General features: G+C 42.5%; 1 protein-coding gene across 1 annotated transcript in view; it reads left to right on the top strand.

The window, feature by feature from the left end:
• Positions 1-22795, top strand: part of LOC128648546 (chondroitin sulfate proteoglycan 4) — a 108788-nt gene that overhangs the window by 74300 nt on the left and 11693 nt on the right. The window contains exons 6-7 of the mRNA XM_053701276.1: positions 17735-17933; positions 22525-22656. Of these exons, the coding sequence (XP_053557251.1) occupies positions 17735-17933; positions 22525-22656 (331 nt within the window). The remainder of the gene's footprint in view (positions 1-17734; positions 17934-22524; positions 22657-22795) is intronic.

Genomic DNA, 22795 nt, shown 5'->3' with positions numbered 1-22795 from the left:
AGCTATTATCTTTTAGCTTTTGTTCCCTCTCAGTGACCATCTTATAAGAGCTGTTATAACAGTTCCTTATCAATAGCTGAATAGTAGACTTGCAAAAACATTGTGCTTGCTGTGGAGTGTAAGGTGATTCTAACTATAACACATACCAAACATTTTGGAAACCGAAAAATAAATTTGGTTGATAAATCAGATATATATTCCAAACTGTCATTAACCTCATGAGACAATATCTGATGATAAGATATTTAAGTAGGCAAATTCCAAACTGTCACTTACCCTATGAGATATTTTCATAAATATCTGATGTCAAAATATCCAAGTATACACCAAACATACTGACTGGTAAACTTACCCTATGAGATATTACTCATATATATTTGATGTTAAGATATTCAAGTATACACCAAACACACTGACTGCTAAACTTTATATAGTATGTTGTAAGGTTTGTTACCGGGTTTAATCAATAATTATCAATTCAGTACCATATCAGTACGCAATTCATATTACTGATTCTCTAAACCCATGTGTCATTAGACACTGCTATAATAGTGTAACCACATATAGGTATATTATTGCCTTCATTAGAGAACTATCAATTAACCTCTAGCAGTAGAAACTTTGGATTATCTGCTTGATTGTGTGCGTATAGGTTTTCAGAAAACTGAATACCCAGGTATCGATATACCCAGCATCCTATATTATAAAAGGCCAAGTGTTTGTCTGAAGCCGTCATGCGCAGTAGAGACAAACACTTGGCCTTGAGATAGGGAGCGCGAGGTACACAAACAGCTGTGAGGTCTGGGGAGCGCGAGGTAAGCTGATTGAAACAGCCTGTGGCAAGAGATATGGAGCGCGAGCTACTCAACAGCTGTGAGGTGTGCTGCGTGAGAAGCGGCCACATGCTCCCCAGACCTCACAGCTGTTTGTGGCCGTCGGGAGCGTTGCGATGGGGGCGTGGCCGGGTGTCGCGATGGGCGTGGCCGGACGGGTGCCGCCGCGGTGGGGCGTGGCCGGACGGCGTGATGGGCGTGGCCGGGTGGCGCATACCCCCCAACTGTCCCGATTTTCGCGGGACAGTCCCGATTTTAGGGGTCTGTCCCTCTGTCCCGAGTTGCTAGCCATCTGTCCCGATTTGCCCCAGGCATTTAAAAAATTTTTTTTTTTTTTTTTTTTTAAATTCTATTGGGCCCATACTCAGAAGCAGCTGGCTTTGCTCTCACAGGGTTAGATACCTGTTATATTCCCTGTGGAAAAGGAATGGTGTGTGGGTTAAGCAGGAGTAAGAAGGCTGTATACACTCTGACCACGGGTAATGGTGACCTCTCTAACCTACCTCTGGTAATGATGATATCTAACCCCTGGTGATAATACTAGCATGCCTTCAGTTTTATACAATGAGCAGTGGCAGCCGCAGACTGCCAGCTAATGTGCTTGCCAACCCCAGGACCCCATACAATGAATTACAGATACCCATATATGATGTAGTGTGTGTGTCTATCTGTATCCATAACTGTGTGTGTGTATCTGTATGTATAAGTTTATGCTATGTAGTGTGTGTGTGTCTGCATGTATAAATGTAAGCTATGTAATGTGTGTATGTGTATCTGCATGTATAAGTGTATGCTATGTAGTGTGTGTGTGTCTGCATGTATAAGTGTATACTATGTAGTGTCTGTGTATCTGCATGTATAAGTGTATGCTGCATGTGTAAGTGTATGCTATGCAGTGTGTATGTATCTGCATGTATAAGTGTATTCTATGTAGTGTGTGTGTATCTGCATGTGTAAGTGTATGCTATGTAGCGTGCTACTCTGCATTTTTGCTGACTTTAAAGGCCAGAATCTAGAATATTAATGGGGAATGCAGAGAGTAGTTTTAAAGAATTTATTAATAAATGTGCAATTAAGATAAAAATATTTAGCAATGTCTTTGCAGAGGCTAATTAAATACAGCGCTCACATAGCCATACCAGTGGTTTGAGCTTGTGTTTGATTTGCTGCCTAAGTGTATTAAAATATATGACTTTATTTAGAATTTTATTTTTATTACTTTGGTCTTATGATTTTTTTAAGCGCCGCCCACCACATTTCAATTTTTTTGCCCCGGGGGGGGGGGGGGTGTCCCTCTTTTTAATTTTGAAATGTTGGGAGGTATGGGGTGGCGTGATGGGCGTGGCCGGGCGGGTGCCGCCGCGATGGGGCGTGGCCGGGCGGGGTCCCGCAATGTGAAGACTTCAAGACAGAGCCAGAGAGGGAGCAGGAGAGGGGGGGAGAAGGGACAAAGAGGGGAGAGAGAGCCAAAGAGAAGGGGGGAGAGAGAGCCAAAGAGAAGGGGGGAGAGAGAGCCAAAGAGAAGGGGGGGAGAGAGAGCCAAAGAGAAGGGGGGGAGAGAGAGCCAAAGAGAAGGGGGGGGGAGAACCAAAGAGAAGGGGGGGGAGAACCAAAGAGAAGGGGGGGGAGAGCCAAAGAGAAGGGGGGGGGAGAGCCAAAGAGAAGGGGGGGGGAGAGAGCCAAAGAGAAGGGGGGGGGAGAGCCAAAGAGAAGGGGGGGAGAGCCAAAGAGAAGGGGGGGAAGAGCTAAAGAGAAGGGGGGGGGGAGCCAAAGAGAAGGGGGGGGGAGCCAAAGAGAAGGGGGGGGGAGCCAAAGAGAAGGGGGGGGGAGCCAAAGAGAAGGGGGGGAGAGCCAAAGAGGAAAAAGAGCCAAAAAGGAGAGAGAGCCAAAGAGGGGGGAGAGAGAGCCAAAGAGGGGGGAGAGAGAGCCAAAGAGGGGGGGGGGGAGAGCCAAAGAGGGGGGGGCAGAGCCAAAGAGGGGGAGGGAGAGCCAAAGAGGGGGGGAGAGAGCCAAAGAGGGGGGAGAGAACAAAAGAGGGGGGAGAGAGCCAAAGAGGGGAGAGAGAGAGCAAAAGAGGGGGGGAGAGCCAAAGAGGGGGGGCAAAGGGGAGGGGAGAGCCAAAGAGGAGGGAGAGAGAGAGCCAAAGAGGAAAGAGAGCCAAAGAGGGGAGAGAGAGAGCCAAAGGGGGGGGGAGAGCCAAAGGGGGGGGGGAGAGCCAAAGGGGGGGGGGAGAGCCAAAGGGGTGGGGAGAGCCAAAGGGGGGGGGGAGAGCCAAAGAGGGGGGAGAGAGAGAGCCAAAGAGGGGAGAGAGCCAAAGAGGGGGGGAGAGAGCCAAAGAGTGGGGAGGAGAGCCAAAGAGGGGGGGAGAGAACAAAAGAGGGGGGGAGAGAACAAAAGAGGGGGGGAGAGAACAAAAGAGTGGGGAGGAGAACCAAAGGGGGGGGAGAGAACAAAAGAGGGGGGAGAGAGAGCAAAAGAAAGGAGGGAGAGAGCAAAAGAGGGGAGAGAGAGAGAACAAAGGAGAGGGGGGAGAGAAAGCAAAAGAGAGGGGGGAGAGAAAGCAAAAGAAAGGGGGGAAGAGAGAGCAAAAGAGAGGGGGGAGAGAAAGCAAAAGAGAGGGGGGAGAGAAAGCAAAAGAAAGGGGGGAAGAGAGAGCAAAAGAGAGGGGGGAGAGAGCAAGGGGTGGGACAGCTGTACTGCAAAAAATGGCCCGTGTACACGGGCTTTAGTACTAGTACGTTTATAATTTGCTACTTAATTCCACAACTGAGACAGCAATTACTTATCTCACCATCCTACCTAGAGTTTTTTGTTTTTAATTTGCACATCCCTATATTTTAACTTTGATTTTTTGTGTATATAATAAAAGTTATGTTTTATTAATTTCAATGAGACCTCTCTAACCATTTGGAGTCTACTTTAAACATAGTTACCTTAGACTTTATATGCCTACCAAGAGTGCTAACAGTGTATTCTAAGATGGGCTCTTTACCCATCATATTTTTGTACTGTCCACTTTATTTGTGGGACAATTGGGGCGACTTTTTTCTTTTTAACCAGAGGTCTGACGTGGTTAATTGCATTTAGTGCACAGTGAAACTGCAAGCTCGCGGTTACATTGAAGGAACATGAAACCCAAATTTTTTCTTCCATGATTCAGATAGAGCATGCAATTTTAAGCAACTTTCCAATTTACTTATTATTTCATTTGCTTCCTTCTCTTGTTATCCTTTGCTGAAAGGTTTATCTAGGAAAGCTCAGGAGCAGCAAAAAACCTAGGTTTTAGCTGCTGGTTGGTGGCTGCATATATATACCGTTTGTCATTGGCTCACCCATGTGTTCAGTTAGAAACCAGTAGAGCATTGCTGCTCCTTCAACAAATGATACCAAGAGAATGAAACAAATTAGATAATAGAATTAAATTTAAAATTGTATTTGGATTTCATGTACGGGCAAATTTGCCCCTTTACGGGCGCACGTTAAGATATCGTCTCACTTGTAATCTAGCCCTTAATGTGCTTAATGTGAAAAAGTGCTTAATGTACCAAAAATGCATAAACATAATGAGTTTTGTCAATACTTTGCACAAACTAACCCACTGCCCAAGAAAATTCTAGGCTTGATTTATTTGCAGTGTAGGGATCCAAAACTCCTGAAACGTCTAGACTAGGCCTAGGCAGTGATAAACTTAGCTGGTGTAAAGTGTTGAGACCATAGATGTTAATTCATTGTTTTAGGAAGTTCCACTCTGATGCTCTTTCTAGTTTTTCTTCTTAACCAGGAAGAGTCCACAGCTGCATTCATTACTTTTGGGAATTCAGAACCTGGCCACCAGGAGGAGGCAAAGACACACCAGCCAAAGGCTTTAAATACCTCCACCACTTCCCTCATCCCCAGTCCCCTCATCCCCCAGTCATTCTTTGCCTTTCGTCACAGGAGGTTGGCAGAGAAGTGTCAGAAGTTAGAGTTAAAGGACCAGTGAACGCAACAGATTTGCATAATCAACAAATGCAAGATAACAAGACAATACAATAGCATTTACTCTGAATTTCAAATGAGTAGTAGATTCTTTTCTAACACATTTCAAAGTTATGTATATTTCCACTCCCCCTGTACCATGTAATAGCAATCAGCCAATCACAAATGCATATACGTATAGTCTGAGTTCTTGCACATGCTCAGTAGAAGCTGGTGACTCCAAAAAAAGTGTAAATATAAAAGACTGTGCACATTTATTTTAATGGAAGTAAATTGGAAAGTTGTTTAAAATTACATGCTATATCTGAATCATGAAAATTTAATAAAACCTGAGTGTCCCTTTAAGTCTCTTATGGAGGGTAGTACTCTTCAAAATGGGACTGGAGTTTTAAGTAGTCAGCCTCTCAGTGAGAGCATGGATGAAGGTTAGAGTCCAGAGATGCAGGGAGAGTTTCTCTTTTAAGATGTATCGAGTCCACGGATTCATCCATACTTGTGGGATATTCTCCTTCCCTACAGGAAGTGGCAAAGAGAGCACCCACAGCAGAGCTGTCTTTATAGCTCCTCCATTAGCTCCACCCCCCAGTCATTCTCTTTGCCTATTCTAAGTACTAGGAAGGTCAGAGTGAGTGTGGTGACAAAAATGTTAGTTTTTATTTTCTCAAGCAAAAGTTTATTTTATATGGTACCGGTGTGTACTATTTACTCTCTGGCAGAAAAGGGATGAAGATTTCTGCAAGGAGGATGATGATCTTAGCATTTGGTAACTAAGATCCATTGCTGTTCCCACTGAGGCTGAAGGGTACAGGAAACTTCAGCTGAGGAACGGTTTTGCAGTCTCTACTGCACTGAGGTATGTTCAGTCAATTTTTCGAGAAAGACAGGATATTTCAAGAAAAGGGCTGACATTATCCCCATGAGGGGAAGGGTAAGCTTTAATCAGACACTTAGGGCTAGATTTATCAAAGGCTAGGCGAACTCTGTATGTTCTTCGCCTGTAACTGCGTCCCAGCTTGCCTCCGGAGAGGCGCACATGTGCGCCTAAATTTATCAAAAAAATAGACGTAACTTTGCGCAGGCGAGCTGGGGCGTAATAATGATAAATTGCGCCTGTCGGGAACAGCATTTACTCCCTATTTACTCCCTATTTATCACAGTACATCCCTATAAATATTTGCGCCGCCATGTTTTGATTATTAAAAAAACGTTTTTTAGGTAACTATTTAGCTAATATTTATATTACACAATGTTTCTGTGCTGTTTGTGCCACATGTTGACACAGAAATAAATATATCAATATATCGATATATACATATAAAACTTTTAGTACCATATGCGCCTGTGGAAGCGCAAATTACTGGGAATAACAGTATCTTCTTTGCGCTGAACTTTTGAAAAATTAGTTTGAAAAATTAGTTAAAAGAGTAAAGTACTGCATCACAAGATGTAAAAGCATGTATTATAATGGTGTTCGACTCAGTCTGTATGGCGAAATATACAACACGCAATTACAGCCGGAATTATCGGCGCAAAGCAATGATGAATAAGCAACTGGGCGTATTTGTAGGTCGGGCTGTTAAATTACGCCTATTACTAATGTATATTGGTGCACTCGGGAGCGCGCCTGTGCGCCTAGGCGAATGCAAGTGGAGTGCGAAGAAGTTTCTTTCAGATTTGCGCAATTATAGGCGCAGAGTGCTTTGATAAATATGAGGATCCGTTTGTATGCGTTATTTTGGACGATATTACAGGAGAATGGCTTTGATAAATCTAGCCCTTAGGGTAGTATTATAAGCTTGCATAAGGGCTAAGTTACTGCTGGTTGACACTTATAGGTTTTAAATAGACGTTTTTGGTAGATTTGAGAAAAACGTTTTTTTATGGGACTTTTATTTAGGGGTTCATTTGGCTTATATTGGAAGGTTTTTATACCACATGGCTATGTTTTTAACACTTGAGGTGTTAATTTAAGGTCCCTCAGACATCGTATATGAGGTGGGTGGGGCCTAATTTTGTGCCTCAGTTGCGCATTTGTTTTTACTTCTGGATAGCAAGCTTCAACACAGGAGGGTCCTTAAGCAGTTTTGGAGACAAAACAAAGCTTTATTCCCCCAATTTCAACCCCTAAGGGCAGGTAGGCGCCACAGCAGAGCTGTGGCAAGGTGCTGACTGTATATTTCCGGATTTTTAGACTTTTGTCAATCCGGTTTGGTAACTAAGAGGTTAATCTCATTCTTACTAGTGGTGCAACCTTACTAAGGCTTGCTACATATGCTGTAAAAAATTCGTAAGATTTGTGATATTTTTAAGCAGTTTTGAAGAAAGTGTACATGTTTTTTTCTCTTAAAGGCACAGTACTGTTTTTTTGAAAGTGTTGTTTTTCATTGAATAAAGTGTTCTCCAAGCTTGCTTGTTGCATTACTAGCCTGTTTAACATGTCTGACATCAAGGAAAATCCTTGTTCAATGTGTTTAGAAGCCATTGTGGAACCCCCTCTTAGAATGTGTCCCACCTGCACTGATATGTCTATAAATTATAAAGAGCATATTTTAGCACTTAAAAATAATGCCATAGATGATTCTCAGACAGAAGGGAATGAGGATTTGCCATCTAGCTCTCCCCAAGTATCACAACCAGTAACGCCTGCACAAGTGACGCCAAGTACCTCTAGTGCGTCAAATTCATTTACTTTACAAGACATGGCCACAGTTATGAATAAAACCCTCACAGAGGTTTTCTCTAAACTGCCTGGTTTCCAAGGAAAGCGTGACAGCTCTGGGTTAAGAACAAATGCTGAGCCGTCTGACGCTTTAGTAGCCGTATCCGATATACCCTCACAATGTTCTGAGGTGGGGGTAAGGGATTTGTTATCTGAGGGAGAAATTTCTGATTCAGGAAAGACGCTCCCTCAGACAGATTCTGATATGACGGCCTTTAAATTTAAGTTTGAACACCTCCGCTTATTGCTCAGGGAGGTATTAGCGACTCTAGATGATTGTGACGCTATAGTGGTCCCAGAGAAATTGTGTAAAATGGACAAATACTTAGAGGTTCCTGTTTACACTGATGTTTTTCCAGTCCCTAAGAGGATTGCGAATATTGTTACTAAGGAGTGGGATAGACCAGGTATACCGTTCGCTCCCCCACCTGTTTTTAAGAAAATGTTTCCCATATCTGACACCGTACGGGACTCGTGGCAGACGGTTCCTAAGGTGGAGGGAGCTGTTTCTACTCTCGCTAAGCGTACAACTATACCTATCGAAGACAGTTGTACTTTCAAAGATCCTATGGATAAAAAATTAGAGGGTCTCCTAAAGAAAATTTTTGTTCATCAAGGTTTTCTTCTCCAACCTATTGCGTGCATTGTTCCTGTAACTACTGCAGCTGCTTTCTGGTTCGAGGCTCTAGAAGAGGCTCTTCAGATGGAGACTCCATTAGAGGATATTATGGATAGAATTAAGGCCCTTAAGTTGGCTAATTCTTTCATTACAGATGCCGCTTTCCAACTGGCTAAATTAGCGGCAAAGAATTCAGGTTTTGCCATTGTAGCACGCAGGGCGTTATGGCTTAAGTCCTGGTCTGCTGATATGTCATCAAAATATAAACTTTTGAACATCCCTTTCAAAGGAAAGACCCTATTCGGGCCTGAACTGAAAGAGATTATTTCAGACATCACTGGAAGGAAAGGCCATGCCCTCCCTCAGGATAAAACAAATAAAATGAGGACCAAACAAAATAATTTTCGTTCCTTTCGGAACTTCAAGAGTGGTCCCGCTTCATCTTCCCCTGCTGCAAAGCAAGAGGGGAATTTTGTCCAATCCAAGTGAGTCTGGAGACCTAACCAGGCTTGGAACAAGGGTAAACAGGCCAAGAAGCCTGCAGCTGCCTCCAAAACAGCATGAAGGGGTAGCCCCCGATCCGGGACCGGATCTAGTAGGGGGCAGACTCTCTCTCTTCGCTCAGGCTTGGGCAAGAGATGTTCACGATTCCTGGGCTTTAGAAATTGTGTCCCAGGGATATCTTCTGGACTTCAAAGACTCCCCCCCAAGGGGGAGATTTCACATTTCTCAATTGTCTGCAAACCAGACAAAGAGAGAGGCATTCTTACGCTGTGTAGAAGACCTACATACCATGGGAGTAATCCACCCAGTTCCAAATGTGGAACAAGGGCTAGGGTTTTACTCAAACCTGTTTGTGGTTCCCAAAAAAGAGGGAACTTTCAGACCAATCTTGGATCTCAAAATTCTAAACAAATTCCAAAGAGTACCATCATTCAAGATGGAGACTATTCAGACCATTCTACCAATGATCCAGGAGGGTCAATATATGACTACCGTGGACTTACAGGATGCGTATCTACACATCCCTATTCACAGAGATCATCATCAATTCCTCAGATTTGCCTTTCTGGACAGGCATTTCCAGTTTGTGGCCCTTCCCTTCGGGTTGGCCACGGCTCCCAGAATTTTCACAAAAGTGCTAGGGTCCCTTTTGGCGGTGCTAAGGCCGCGGGGCATAGCAGTGGCGCCTTATCTAGACGACATCTTAATTCAGGCGTTGACTTTCCAATTAGCCAAGTCTCACACGGATATCGTGTTGGCTTTTCTGAGATATCACGGGTGGAAGGTGAACATAAAAAAGAGTTCTCTCTTCCCTCTCACAAGAGTTTCCTTCCTAGGGACTCTGATAGACTCGGTAGAAATTAAAATATTTCTGACCGAGGTCAGAAAATCAAAACTCTTAACCACTTGCCGAGCTCTTCATTCCATTCCTCGGCCATCAGTGGCTCAGTGCATGGAGGTAATCGGACTCATGGTAGCGGCAATGGACATAGTTCCTTTTGCCCGCCTACACCTCAGACCACTGCAACTATGCATGCTCAAACAGTGGAATGGGGATTATGCAGATTTATCTCCTCAAATAAATCTGGACCAGGAGACCAGAGATTCTCTTCTCTGGTGGTTGTCTCATGACCACCTGTCTCAGGGAATGTGTTTCCGCAGGCCAGAGTGGCTCATAGTAATGACAGATGCCAGCCTACTAGGCTGGGGTGCAGTCTGGAACTCCCTGAAAGCACAGGGCTTATGGTCTCAGGAGGAAACTCTCCTCCCAATAAACATTCTAGAACTGAGAGTGATATTCAATGCGCTTTAGGCGTGGCCTCAGCTTGCTGCGGCCAAATTCATCAGATTTCAGTTGGACAACATCACGACTGTAGCTTATATCAATCATCAAGGAGGAACACAGAGTTCTCTAGCGATGATGGAGGTGACCAAAATAATCTGATGGGCGGAGGATCACTCTTGCCATCTCTCAGCAATCCATATCCTAGGAGTAGAGAACTGGGAGGCGGATTTCCTAAGTCATCAGACTTTTCATCCGGGGGAATGGGAGCTCCATCCGGAGGTATTTGCCCAGCTGACTCAGCTATGGGGCACACCAGAATTGGATCTGATGGCGTCCTGACAGAATGCCAAACTTCCTCATTACGGGTCCAGGTCCCGGGATCCCCAGGCGTTACTGATAGATGCTCTAGCAGTACCCTGGTCCTTCAATCTGGCCTATGTATTTCCACCGTTTCCTCTCCTTCCACGTCTGGTTGCCAGAATCAAGCAGGAGAGGGCTTCGGTGATTCTGATTGCACCTGCGTGGCCACCCAGGACTTGGTATGCAGACCTAGTGGACATGTCATCAGTTCCACCGTGGTCTCTGCCAATGAGGCAGGACCTTCTAATCCAAGGTCCATTCACGCATCCAAATCTAATTTCTCTGCGTCTGACTGCTTGGAGATTGAACGCCCGATTCTATCAAAGCGTGGTTTATATGAGTCGGTCATTGATACCCTGATTCAAGCTAGAAAGCCTGTCACCAGGAAGATTTATCATAAGATTTGGCGCAAATATTTTTATTGGTGTGAATCCAAGGGTTACTCATGGAGTAAGATTAGGATTCCTAGAATATTGTCTTTTCTCCAAGAAGGATTGGAGAAGGGATTATCAGCTAGTTTGTTAAAAGGACAAATATCTGCTTTGTCTATTCTTTTACACAAACGTCTGGCAGATGTCCCAGACGTTCAAGCATTTAGTCATGCCTTGGTCAGGATCAAGCCTGTATTTAAACCTGTTGCTCCACCATGGAGCCTAAACTTAGTTCTTAAAGTTCTTCAAGGGGTTCCGTTTGAACCTATGCATTCCATAGATGTTAAGCTTCTATCTTGGAAAGTTTTGTTTTTAGTAGCTATCTCTTCGGCTCGAAGAGTTTCTGAGTTATCTGCTTTACAGTGTGATTCACCTTACCTTGTTTTCCATGCAGATAAGGTGGTTTTGCGTACCAAACCTGGGTTTCTTCCTAAGGTTGTTTCTAATAGGAATATCAATCAGGAGATTGTTGTTCCTTCACTGTGTCCTAATCCTTCCTCAAAGAAGGAACGTCTGTTGCACAATCTTGATGTGGTTCGTGCTTTAAAGTTCTACTTACAAGCAACTAAAGATTTCCGTCAAACATCTTCATTGTTTGTTGTTTAATCTGGTAAACGGAGAGGTCAAAAGGCTACGGCTACCTCTCTTTCCTTTTGGCTGAAAAGCATCATCCGTTTGACTTATAAGACTGCTGAAAGAATTACTGCTCATTCTACTAGAGCAGTGGCTTCCACATGGGCTTTTAAAAATGAGGCTTCTGTTGAACAGATTTGTAAAACGGTGACTTGGTCTTTGCTTCATACTTTTTCAAAATTTTACAAATTCAATACTTTTGCTTCTTCGGAGGCTATTTTTGGGAGAAAGGTTCTACAAGCAGTGGTGCCTTCCGTTTAAGGTCCCTGTCTTGTCCCTCCCTTCATCCGTGTCCTAAAGCTTTGGTATGGCGTTTCGCTCCATGTCCATGTCAGAAGCGAGGCTACTCTCTGTCACACTTGAAGGGCCATGCTCCTGTTCCACGGCGTAGATTCCGATAAGATCGTTTCTTTTTACTTCATTATGTGAATGTGATGTTAACGTAATGGTAGGGTCCCAATGGGACTCCTTTTATCTTAAAAATAAGGAATCATCGGTTAACCCTTTAAGGACACAGCTTTCAGTTTGCTCAATTGTTTTATGACGGAAAAATTCCGTCATATGTCCTTAAGAGGTTAATATACCCTAAGGGGGGTTATTGAGCAGGGGGGACTTTAATCATGTTTGTTATGTGGTTCTATCTGCTGAGGTGTAGTAATACTTTAGGCTCATGGCTTTTCTGAACATTAACGGCCTTATCATAATTTGGCGCAATCTTTAGATTTGCACGCTATTTTATGACTTGCACGGTGCACCTCATGACCGGGTGCAGTTACGTTGTTTTTCACTTCCGTATGCTGACCGTGTGGCGACAGAGAGAGTCTGCTCGTGGGTTGTCTGGTTCACAGGAGGTGGTGAGTGCCCCAGCCATTGGGGGTGTAAAAAGAAGGTGTCAGTTACTGTTTGTCATTTTTGTAATCCCATGATGGCGGATTCTGACTTTTTAGACACGACTGTCTCAGATGCGGAGAATGTGTCTTGTGAGGAATATAAAATGGCCCAGGTTATCCATGCCCATCAGTTATGTTGCGATTGCCCTTCCAGAGTACTGTCTTCTCCCGATTCAGGGTCCTCGGAGTGCGTTGAGCCATCCGTCCCCCAAGGATGCTAGGTCCTGCGGGGCGCATGTCCCAGAAACTCCCTTTGCTACGCAAGCAGGTGTCCCTTTGGTTTTTACTCCTTCTCCGGAAGGTGGCCTGTTTCCTCCCGAGGTTACAGCACGGTTCCGCATGGCCATATCTGCGGCCTTGGCTCATTTGTATCTCCCAAGTGAAATATTTTTAAGATAATGTCCGTGTTATGTCAACCAGGGCCAGCTAGGTGGGGGATTGCCCGATTCAGTTCGGCCTCTGAACTGAATCGGGCAATCTCCTGCCCAGCGGGCCCTGGTTGACATAACACAGACAGTATCTTAAAAATGTGGGGGGTCTCTGAGGCTTCAGGGGCCCCAACCTTGGGGCCGGAGTCGTTTGTTGATCCGGCAAGGGATAATTTTGCCTTCAGTTATAGGTTGGCACATCTTCGTGAACTACTAAGACATGTTTTTGCGTTGCTAGAGGATCCCAGTCCTAGTGGGCCGAGGGATTCGAGGCCTTAGATACCGGATGGCAACCTGGATAAACGTTTTGGGGATGAAGCTAATCTCCTTATCGTCTTCCTTTTTCTTTATTTTCTGTATCGGTTCCAGTTCTGAGCTTGGGTGAAGGGGGCCTTCTGTTTGGCTGGTCCGGTTGGGCGTACTCTTCTTCTCCCTTGGGCGTTCACCCGCGGGTGCTGCCTTACATTTATTTTAGATCCGGATAGAATGTATTTGATTTATTTGTATAAAGCTGACGGCTGATATAACTTTCCTTTTGAGAACGTTCTTTCTCTGGAACCGATACTTGCAATTTTGTGGTCGCATGGGCACTTCCTCGGAAGTTGCGCACTTTGGTTAAGTCCGAGGATATGTTTTCTAGTTCATATTATCGAGCCTCCAGTTGATTTTTCTTGGACCTTAGACAGATTCTGAAGTGCTTTTGTACCACGCAGGTACTGGTCGGGCACTTTCTACTGTTTCTTGGGTTCATGTCACCCTCGTGGTGCTGATTAGCCTATCGGGTTTAGAAAAAAAGAATAAAAATAAGGCCTAGTGTTATGGACTCCGGACTCAGATCCTACAACGAAGTTTGGGGCCTGGGGCGTAGATCCAAAGCTTCTGGTAGGAGGGTTTTTGTGCTCTGATATAAGTTGGTTTTTGCTGGCAATATTGCTGAGATGCGTGACCGACTATTTCAGACGTTTCTAGGTTCCCTGGGGACTCGGAACCATGTTTTTCCATTCATTTGGAAGTCTGGAAATGTGATTGATTTCTGGAGGTTTAGTATCTGAATAGTGGATGTTTCCATCTTCACTTGCTGCATCTCTGGATGAAGACTCTTGTAGCCTAGTCGCATTCCTTTTGCGGTGGCGAGGTTTCCTTCCCTCCCGTCTTAGGTAGGGTCATTTTTTATGGAAGAGTGTACGTGTCCTTCTTTTTCTCAGTGTTTCGTTTTCCCTAGTGCGTGGAGTGCAGGGGTCTCCCTGTCGTTCTACCAGGAGCTGCAAGGCTCCCATTGTTATTCCATTCAAGGATGTCGGGAGATCAATCCTGCAGGGATCTCTGAAGACTGTAGTCTGTTCAAGATAAAAACTACCCCTTGTCATACTATGGTCTTTGACTCTCGGGTGCTACCCGTCGATCTTATTGCAGATCTAGCCCTTCAGGCTTGAGGGTAGGAGGTCTGGGGTCAGTTACAGTCTTTTCGCCTGTCTGGGGTTAGGAAACTGACTATTTAGCCTTTCCAGCGTGGGGTCAGGTTGTTAGGCCTGTCTACATGGATTACCTTGAGATCCAAGGGTACTGGTGGCCCATTCCTAAACTGGTCGGGAGTTCTTTTCAGACTCTTGGGTTTGTGGATATTGCTGGGTGTTGTACATCTAAGGACTTTATATGGCGGAAGGCTCTGTATGGGTGCATTTCTAACCATAGGAGGCAGCTTATAGGTTCCTCAGGGGCTTCAGATCTTCGGATCGGTTCCGTTCTCTTGCCTGGAAAGGGTATGGACGGTTCTGCTTAAGCTCAGGGTTTGGTCTCCCGAGTTTCCCTTTGGAGGGAGCGGGGGTTTTCTGTCTCTTATGAGAGATTAATATTAACCTGAGGCTTCAGTTTGAGGTTTTCTGACGGGTCCCTACTTGTCTGCTGGGACATCTTAGGCTTCCTGGTAGGCTCCAGTTGCTATTCAACTTGGCTGACATTTGCCGAAGGGTTGACCTCTAGTAGGGTGTTTTCCATTGATTAATCTTCTTCTCACCTAGAGGAATTTTACGTGTTCTCCTTGGGTTGGAGTTACCTCAGTATCTGTAAAGGGCCCAGGGATCCTTGTTTTTCTCGCCTTGTAGGGTTTTTTCCATCTCTTGCGTTCTTAGTATCTCGGAATGATTACTGGTATCGGAATGCTGTGGGTCAGAGTACTTTCTTCCCTGGAGGAGTGTTCCTTCTTATGGAAGGCTGCAGTGTAGGGGTTCCTTGGACCCAAGCATGAGTTCAGGGTAGCATGCTAATTTTTTAGTAGCGGTCAGAGTTCTACTCTGGGGCTTTGATGTCTCATAGATCCATCTTTCTTTTTTTCTTCCGAAGGTCTGAGACTCTTGTCTGCAAAAGGTCTTTCACTAGCCTTGGGACTGGGACCGTTATCCTGGAAGGAAGGTCGGGGATCAGTCTGCTCTTGCAGCATGGACCGTTTACTTTTATGAATCTGTCCTCCCCTTTGTTGGGGGGACTCTGAGTGCCCATCTCTCTACCGAAGGCGGCTGTTGCTGGGATGGATCGCTCCTTGGATTCTGGAATTTTCTAGTTGGGAGCTGTTGTCGAGATTTTTCAGCACTTTTCAGTGGGATGAGTCACACGATGGCTTAAGATGGCTTAAGATGGCTTTGTTGCCTGTGGATGGGTTATCGCGAGTTTTGCTCACAGGTGGCTCTGTGCCCTCTTGGAGAGCTCTTTATAAGCTGTGGGGATGGTTTTCCTGTCTCTGCATGTCTATGCTTAACCTGACGGGTCTTGTCTAGGTTACAAGGGGGAACTCGCAGGTTCCTGAAACACCATAGTTGATATGGTGCTGTGTCAGGAATTGAGGGTATTTTAGTGGCGTTTTCTCCTGACTACGGACTTATCTTCTGGTCCTTGTCCTCCAAGGGAGTTTGTTTCCCTGGACAGTGGTCCTGCAGCAATCTCAGGTTGCTCTAAGTTGATTGGTCTTTTAGATGTCTCATGGGGCCTCTATTCTCCCTCTCGGGGGTAGATAGAGATTTTGACCAGTTTTTTATTTGAGTCTGTTTTGGATGGTCCTTCGGATCTCCTGGATTCCTCTACTGTCCCTCTAGGGGGTTGATAGAAGTTTTTCGGTTTTGGAATTGTGGGAGTTGCGTGCCGCAGGGCTGACTCCTCGGAGGCCTTATGCTCAGCGGACTCTGGGTCTGAGTGGTCTCTAGCACGGTTTGCAGGTTGTGTAACTGATGAGTGGTTACCCGGGCTCCGGTTTTTCCCTTGTCATTATAGTTTTTTTTAGGATGTCGAGTAATTTCAGGCTGTGGTGCCTTTCGAAGGAGCCGCCTCTTTTGTACCCACCCTTTGTTTGCATTCAGTTTCCTCTAGCTTGGGTATTGTTTTCCCAAAAGTAATGAATGCAGCTTTGGACTTCATAAATTACATAAATTATGCTTACCTGATCATTTTCTTTTCTTCTGACAGGAGTCCACAGCTCCCGCCCGCGCTTTATCTATAGGGCAGCAGTACATTTTTGTTCTTCTGGCACCTTTTTTAAAATCACCCTGATTAGGGATGCACCGAAATTTTGGCCACAGAAAGTTTCGGACGAAAATAGCATTTTTTGTTATTTCGGTTTTCGTGTTTTTTGCCTTTTATTTTCAGCAAAATTATTGTGTAGCATATTTTAAATTTGATGCCAGCCTAGAGCTGCTGTTTGAGTTCATTACTTGACTTACTATTTTGCATATAATAATAGTTTTCTAGGACTATACTTTATTTTGATAATTGGTAACAAAACAAAAACGGTTAAATCTGATTCTGTTACACAGAACTAAATAAAGAATAATACTAGCGATGCACCAAAATTTGGGCCGCCGAAAATGTGCAATTCCAATTTCGGCCCAAAGAGGACCAAAATGGCTAAAAATGTACAGCCCTCCCCTGTTCTATTGAGTTACATGTCTATCCTTAGCATAAGGTGAGCAGCACAGCACTGGCATGGTACACAGAGCACACACATAAGTACCATTACATGATGATATTTGAAACCAGCAGAGAAGGAAACCAAAGTTCTGAATAGTGAATACAAATATCAAAGGAGGATAAGTAATATGTTTATAAACACTTGATATTATCAGACACAGCCCTAAGCACACACAGTGAATATCTTTAAGCCTTATATACAGTGCTCATACATCAACCTCTTGTGCGTAGACTTTCTATTTGCCTGAGGCAGATATGCGTGCACACTTTATAAGCCCCAAGCTCGCACACAGTTGGTACAAATTAGCACCCACCAGACAGTGTATACAAAAAAGCACAGTAACTTTCTATAACCACCTTGCACGTAAGGTTGTAGCTAAGTCCAGTGGTCCTGGTGATAGGTGACAGGCAGACTCCATTTGGGGCTCCGGACATATAATCTGACGGGTCAGTGTGAGACCCGAACCAGGAACTAGGCGGGGATACCATGAGAGACGATCAGGTGCAGCCACGCTCATCGCACGGATAACTACACCCAAAAACAAAACACATGTCCACCTCGTATTGTTGTCTGGCTATAACCACGCTCTCCCTTATAGAGCTCCAGTTTCACTGCAGATCACGCCCTACTGTACAAGTGACCATGTCCATTTGTTGGAGCTTTCCCGCCTACAAGCTCTCTCAGCTACACACACACACTGTAGTTAAAAAAGGAAAAAACTATTTCGGTTTCGTTTCGGTTTTCGGCCAGGATCATCCTGAATTTTCGGTATCGGTTTCGGTCCAGAATTTTCATTTCGGTGCATCCCTAACCCTGATATTTCTCCTACTGTTCCTTTGTTCCCTTGGCAGAATGACTGGGGGATGAGGGAAGTGGGGGAGGTATTTGAAGCCTTTGGCTGGGGTGTCTTTGCCTCCTCCTGGTGGCCAGGTTCTGAATTCCCAAAAGTAATGAATGCAACTGTAGATTCCTGTCAGAAGAAAAGAAAATAATCAGGTAAGCATAATTTATGTTTTTGCTTTTTTAATTGCTTTGCTTTACATAAATTAAAACATAACACCACAATTCTAATATATAGTACTTTTCCTGTGTGTTTTAGGTATGGGTGGGGTCCATAACTGTAGTTACCTCTGATGATCTATCTGCTGAAGACCAGGATTCATCCCCAGCAGATCTTCTCTACTCCATTACACCACCTAGCAATGGTCACCTATCACTCAAGTCTTCTCCAAATAGAATTATCCTCAATTTCACTCAGGAGCATATAAATGAGGGTCAAGTGGTATTTGTACACAGTGGTAAGCAGCTGATTTCTAAATGATTTATAGCGCTGGTAGAACTATGAGCAATCAATTAACAAAATTATTTGTTGTCATCATTTATTTATTATGGTTTGTCTCTCGTATCAAGTAAAATAAGTATTAAAATACATTCATTTTAAAAATAAATGTCCTACATTGCTAGAGCAGTTTGTTCATTTTACTCATTGGACTGTGCCTTGTTTAAACGTACCTGATTCAGAAAGAACATACGGTTTTAAACAACTTTTCAAACTACTTTTATTATCAAATTTGCTTCATTCTCTTATTACCCATTGTCAAAGGAGAAGCAATGTAGTTCTGGGAGCTAGATGAACACATTGGGTGAGCCAATGACAGTTGGCATATATGTGCAACCACCAATCAGCAGCTAGCTCCCAAAAAAAGTATCAATATACGGTTTTAACATCATTTTAATAGTGATCTTGGTAAAACGAAAAAGCAACACAACAATAAAGTCTTATTTTTCCCATTTAGAGTATATTAACAACACACAAATTATGCAATTATTACAGTTTAAAGATTTATATGTCCACTGTGTACTCAGTAGATTTAGATTCTAATGTTAAAGGGATATAATAGTGCAAAAATAAAATGCACTAATATATCAGAGGATTTTATTGTAGCACTATTGCTTGCATTTAATTATGTGTTTAACCCCTTCAAAGGAGCAGCAGTGCTCTACTTGGGACCTAGTTGAAAACATCTGAGCCAATGACAAAAGACACATGTGCATAACCACCAATCACCAGCTAGCTCCTAGAAATGCATTTTTGCTGGTTATATGTACATATGCTTTTCAACAAAGCATTCCAAGAGAACAAAGTACGTTTAAAATGATCTTACAATCACTCATGTTTAAGGATAAAGGAACAGCTTATTCATGGCACTGGTCAAAAGTGAGTTATTGGATCTGATTCATATAAATAGAGTTCTAGATCTCTTGAAACATGGTGTAGTTGTGAAGCTGATTTTTTTTTAGCTAGTTTTTTTACAGTTTGGATACAAATCTAACTGTATCTAACAGTTGCTGCCTATTGGAAATAAACAACTTTTGTAGCTTTGGCATAATAACTGAATATGTAGGTTTCTTGCCTTATTAGTTTAGGTCTGTGAAAAAGATGGGTCCGTTGCTGTCCTCTTAAATATTAAATATACATAAATCTTAAACCTGAAAAGCACATAAATGCAGTACATTTATGAAAAAAACATTTTTCCAATTCACATTAATACTATGGAAATAAACATCCTTGTATATTATAATCGAGATCCTAACAATTGTAATAGGAGTCAAATTAATCACACTGATGAACTTACACTTTAGAGAAAAGAACAGATGAAACTTATAAATATACTAGATACATACACCGAATGAAATTAATCTAAAAGTGTATGTACAAAAAATAATAGAAAAAAGGATTTTATCTGAGACAAAACTAAATAATAATACCAAATATATTGTAACACAGATAAATAAACAGATACAGACAACTTTTGATTCAATTTGCCTGTTCTAACCAAAAGATGTTAGTACTTAGATTATGCCTTTTTGTTGTGGTAGTTTAAAAGTCCCAGGGGGAATTAAAAATGAGGACCTTATGAGTCTCCACTATAACACCCCAAAATGATAAAGTGATTAGGTAAATCCTTACAAGTTCCCCTTCCCACTGAACCATTAAGGGACTTAAACAAGGGTAAGAAATAAAAGACTAACATAACACATATAAGAACATCGGCATATGCTCAGTCAAAGCCTTTCAAATAAATGATAAGATTGAGACCCTTTGGTATAATAGTTTCCAGTATGAAAATCCATTGGTCCTCCCATTGTAGAAAACGCTTATCCCTTTCGCCTCCCCTCGATAATTTTGGTGTATGATCAATGTCTTCATTGAAGAAACCTAGAGTCCAGATTGTGCAAAATGACAAGCTACCGGTTGAGTTCTCAGTCTTTAGGGCTTGTCGAATACTACAATGGTTTGTCATGTGCTCACGGAGAGTGCCATTGGATTAGCCCTCATAATACAGAGAACATGAGCAAATTATGATTTAAACTATAAGTTGTCTTACATGTCACAAGATGATTAAAGGTATATTTCTTATTACGGTGTGGATGGTAAAATGTCTTTGTAGCAATTTGACTATTGCAAGTTGTACACTCCAAACACTTTTGGCAAGCTTTCTTCCTAAGCACAATTGCTTACTTACAATAACAATTGACAGAATCTGTCTGTACCAACAAATCCCTAAGATTCGCTGCTCGCATATAACCAATCATGGGTGATGGCATATTGGAAAAATGGAGATTTGGATCACTGGAAAGCAAATGCCAAAGCTCTTGTAATTTCTGTCCAGTTTTGTATGTATTCAAAACAAAGGTGGCCGTCATAATTATGCTGTCCATTATTGTGGTTTTACTAGAGGAACCAAGTAAATTGTTATGAGTAATGCCATTCAATTGTTGGATATTATAGTACAATGTAAGTGCATGATATCCCCGCTGAAGAAATTGGGATTTTATGTTCTGTAACTGGAAGACCCCCACCTTTATTATTTGAATTGTTTCTCAATGTTCTGATAAATTGAGGCTTAGTTATACCCTTAATTGTAGAAGGAGGATTATGGTCAGTTGGTTTTGAGAAAAGGGTAGTGCTCAAAAAGTTATCCTCCATCATCCTTTTTTTAAATCCAAAAAAGTGATCTCCTGCAAGTGGTATGCCATTTTAAACCTAACTGGTTTAGGTGTGGAGTTTAAAGCATAAAATCAACCTGAAAAGGAGTGAATATCTCCTTGCCAGATCATAAAGATGTCATCTATATATCTAGTGTAAAAAAGGATAGAAGTATGTTTCTATGACCAAATAAATTTGTTGTCAAAAAAAGCCATATATAGGTTCGCATATGATGGGGCCATATTAGACTCCATTGCTGTGCTAGATTTCTGCAAATAAAAAGTGTGCGAGACACAATTCCACCAGCTGTAATAAAAATTGTGTTGGTGGGTGATTGTAATGCTCAGAGTGAGTAACAAACCGTTCAACAGCTGACAAGCCATCCTGATAGGGGTATATAGGTTATTTACAGCTAATGAAATAAGAATATCTCCCTCACTAATTTGTACATCAGGGATGGTAGCAAGTATTTAGTGCCCAATAATTTTTGGACCACCAGTTACAAAAAGAAATCAATATATTATGCAATATTCTGTAACAGGGAGTCTGTTGTAGAGATGATAGGCCTACCCGGAGGTTTGATTAGAATTTATGGATTTTAGTAATAGTGTGATCAATATTCATAGCACTTTTGTAGAAAGTGGGAGTGTTTGTCACTTTACCAGATTTGGTCCATTCTTTGGTGATTATTTCAGTAATGATGTCAGGAACAGGAAAACCTCAGGCGCCTTTAGGAGTATGCTTGAAAATCAAATCCAATTAACAGATTTTTCCTCAGCTGGTTTAGGATCTTGTACTCCTAACGTACACAAATTTCAGTTTTAGGAATAGTGTGATCAATATTCATAGCACATTTGTAGAAAGTGGGAGTGTTTGTCACTTTACCAGATTTGGTCCATTCTTTGGTGATTATTTCAGTAATGATGTCAGGAACAGGAAAACCTCAGGCGCCTTAGGAGTATGCTTGAAAATCAAATCCAATTGTTTAACAGATTTTTCCTCAGCTGGTTTAGGATCTTGTACTCCTAACGTACACAAATTTCAATTTATTAAAATGCGTAGGTGTTCCAGTTTGAACATAAAAGAGGATGAATGGAAAATCTATTTCCTAACAGGAGGAGGCTAGAGGACCTGTCCCTGCAACTCCTGTGTTAGGCTTGTGACTAACTCCAACATTGTAAGTAATTGTATCACTACCCTATACTGCATTATCCCTTCTTTCTGTAGCAGCTCTGTAAGGGGAAAAACTGGGTCTTAAATTGGTCTGAGGATCCCTCTACAAAGAACCTGGAACACCTAATTTTTCACACACCTCTGGGGAGGCAAAGATCAAACTGACTTATCAGCGAGGTGGGAGGGATAGAATACTCTTGGAGTTTTGGGAATCTTTGCCTCCACCTAGTGGCTAGGAGCTAAATCCCAGAAGTAATGAACTTGTGGACTCTTACCACCTTACGAAAGAAAAGATAATACTCTTGACATTACTGCAAATGTGCCAAATCTAGTAGTCAACTTATAGAAAACTGATTTACAGTATCAGTGTAAATCAGAAAGAATAGCTGCTTCCACACTCTTAAAATGTAACATTTATTATATCCCTAAAAATAGGAGGTTGATATTGATAGAGAGAAAAATCTGTGCTTTAAAGAAAATGTAGCCCGTCTTCCATATACTTTTCATTCCCATTGACACTTGTTTAACTATGTGTGAGTGCAAACACATGCTGTGCCATGTAAAATGATTTTGTGCCAAAAAATAAAACTTAGTTTAACCATATTTTTTTTCTACTGCTCTTGCGCACAATTATAATGTTTTATAGTTCAAATAGAAATTAAATCTAATTATTAGAAAAATACAGAATTTTTATTATATGTTATAACATTATTATACTCTTTCAGGAGCAACGTCTGGAGGATTTAACTTCCAGGTTACAGATGGCTTAAATTTTGCACCAAGACAAATTTTTAGTATCACTGCAAGAACCATGGTTATTAATCTACTAGTGAACAAAGAACTGGGTGTATTTCCAGGTAAAGTGTTTTCTTCTGCTAGCACTTATAACAGCCTTGATTACGAGTGGGGCACTAACTGTTGCACACTAGCGATATCGGGTTTATCGCTCCTGTTTGCATGCATTGGAAAAAAACTAAACGCAATCGCTTGAGCTCA

The sequence above is a fragment of the Bombina bombina genome, chromosome 2, assembly GCF_027579735.1.
Source record: "Bombina bombina isolate aBomBom1 chromosome 2, aBomBom1.pri, whole genome shotgun sequence".
Taxonomy (NCBI): domain Eukaryota; kingdom Metazoa; phylum Chordata; class Amphibia; order Anura; family Bombinatoridae; genus Bombina; species Bombina bombina.
The sequence above is the reverse complement of the archived record's forward strand: the minus strand, read 5'-3'. Positions and strand labels throughout refer to the sequence as shown.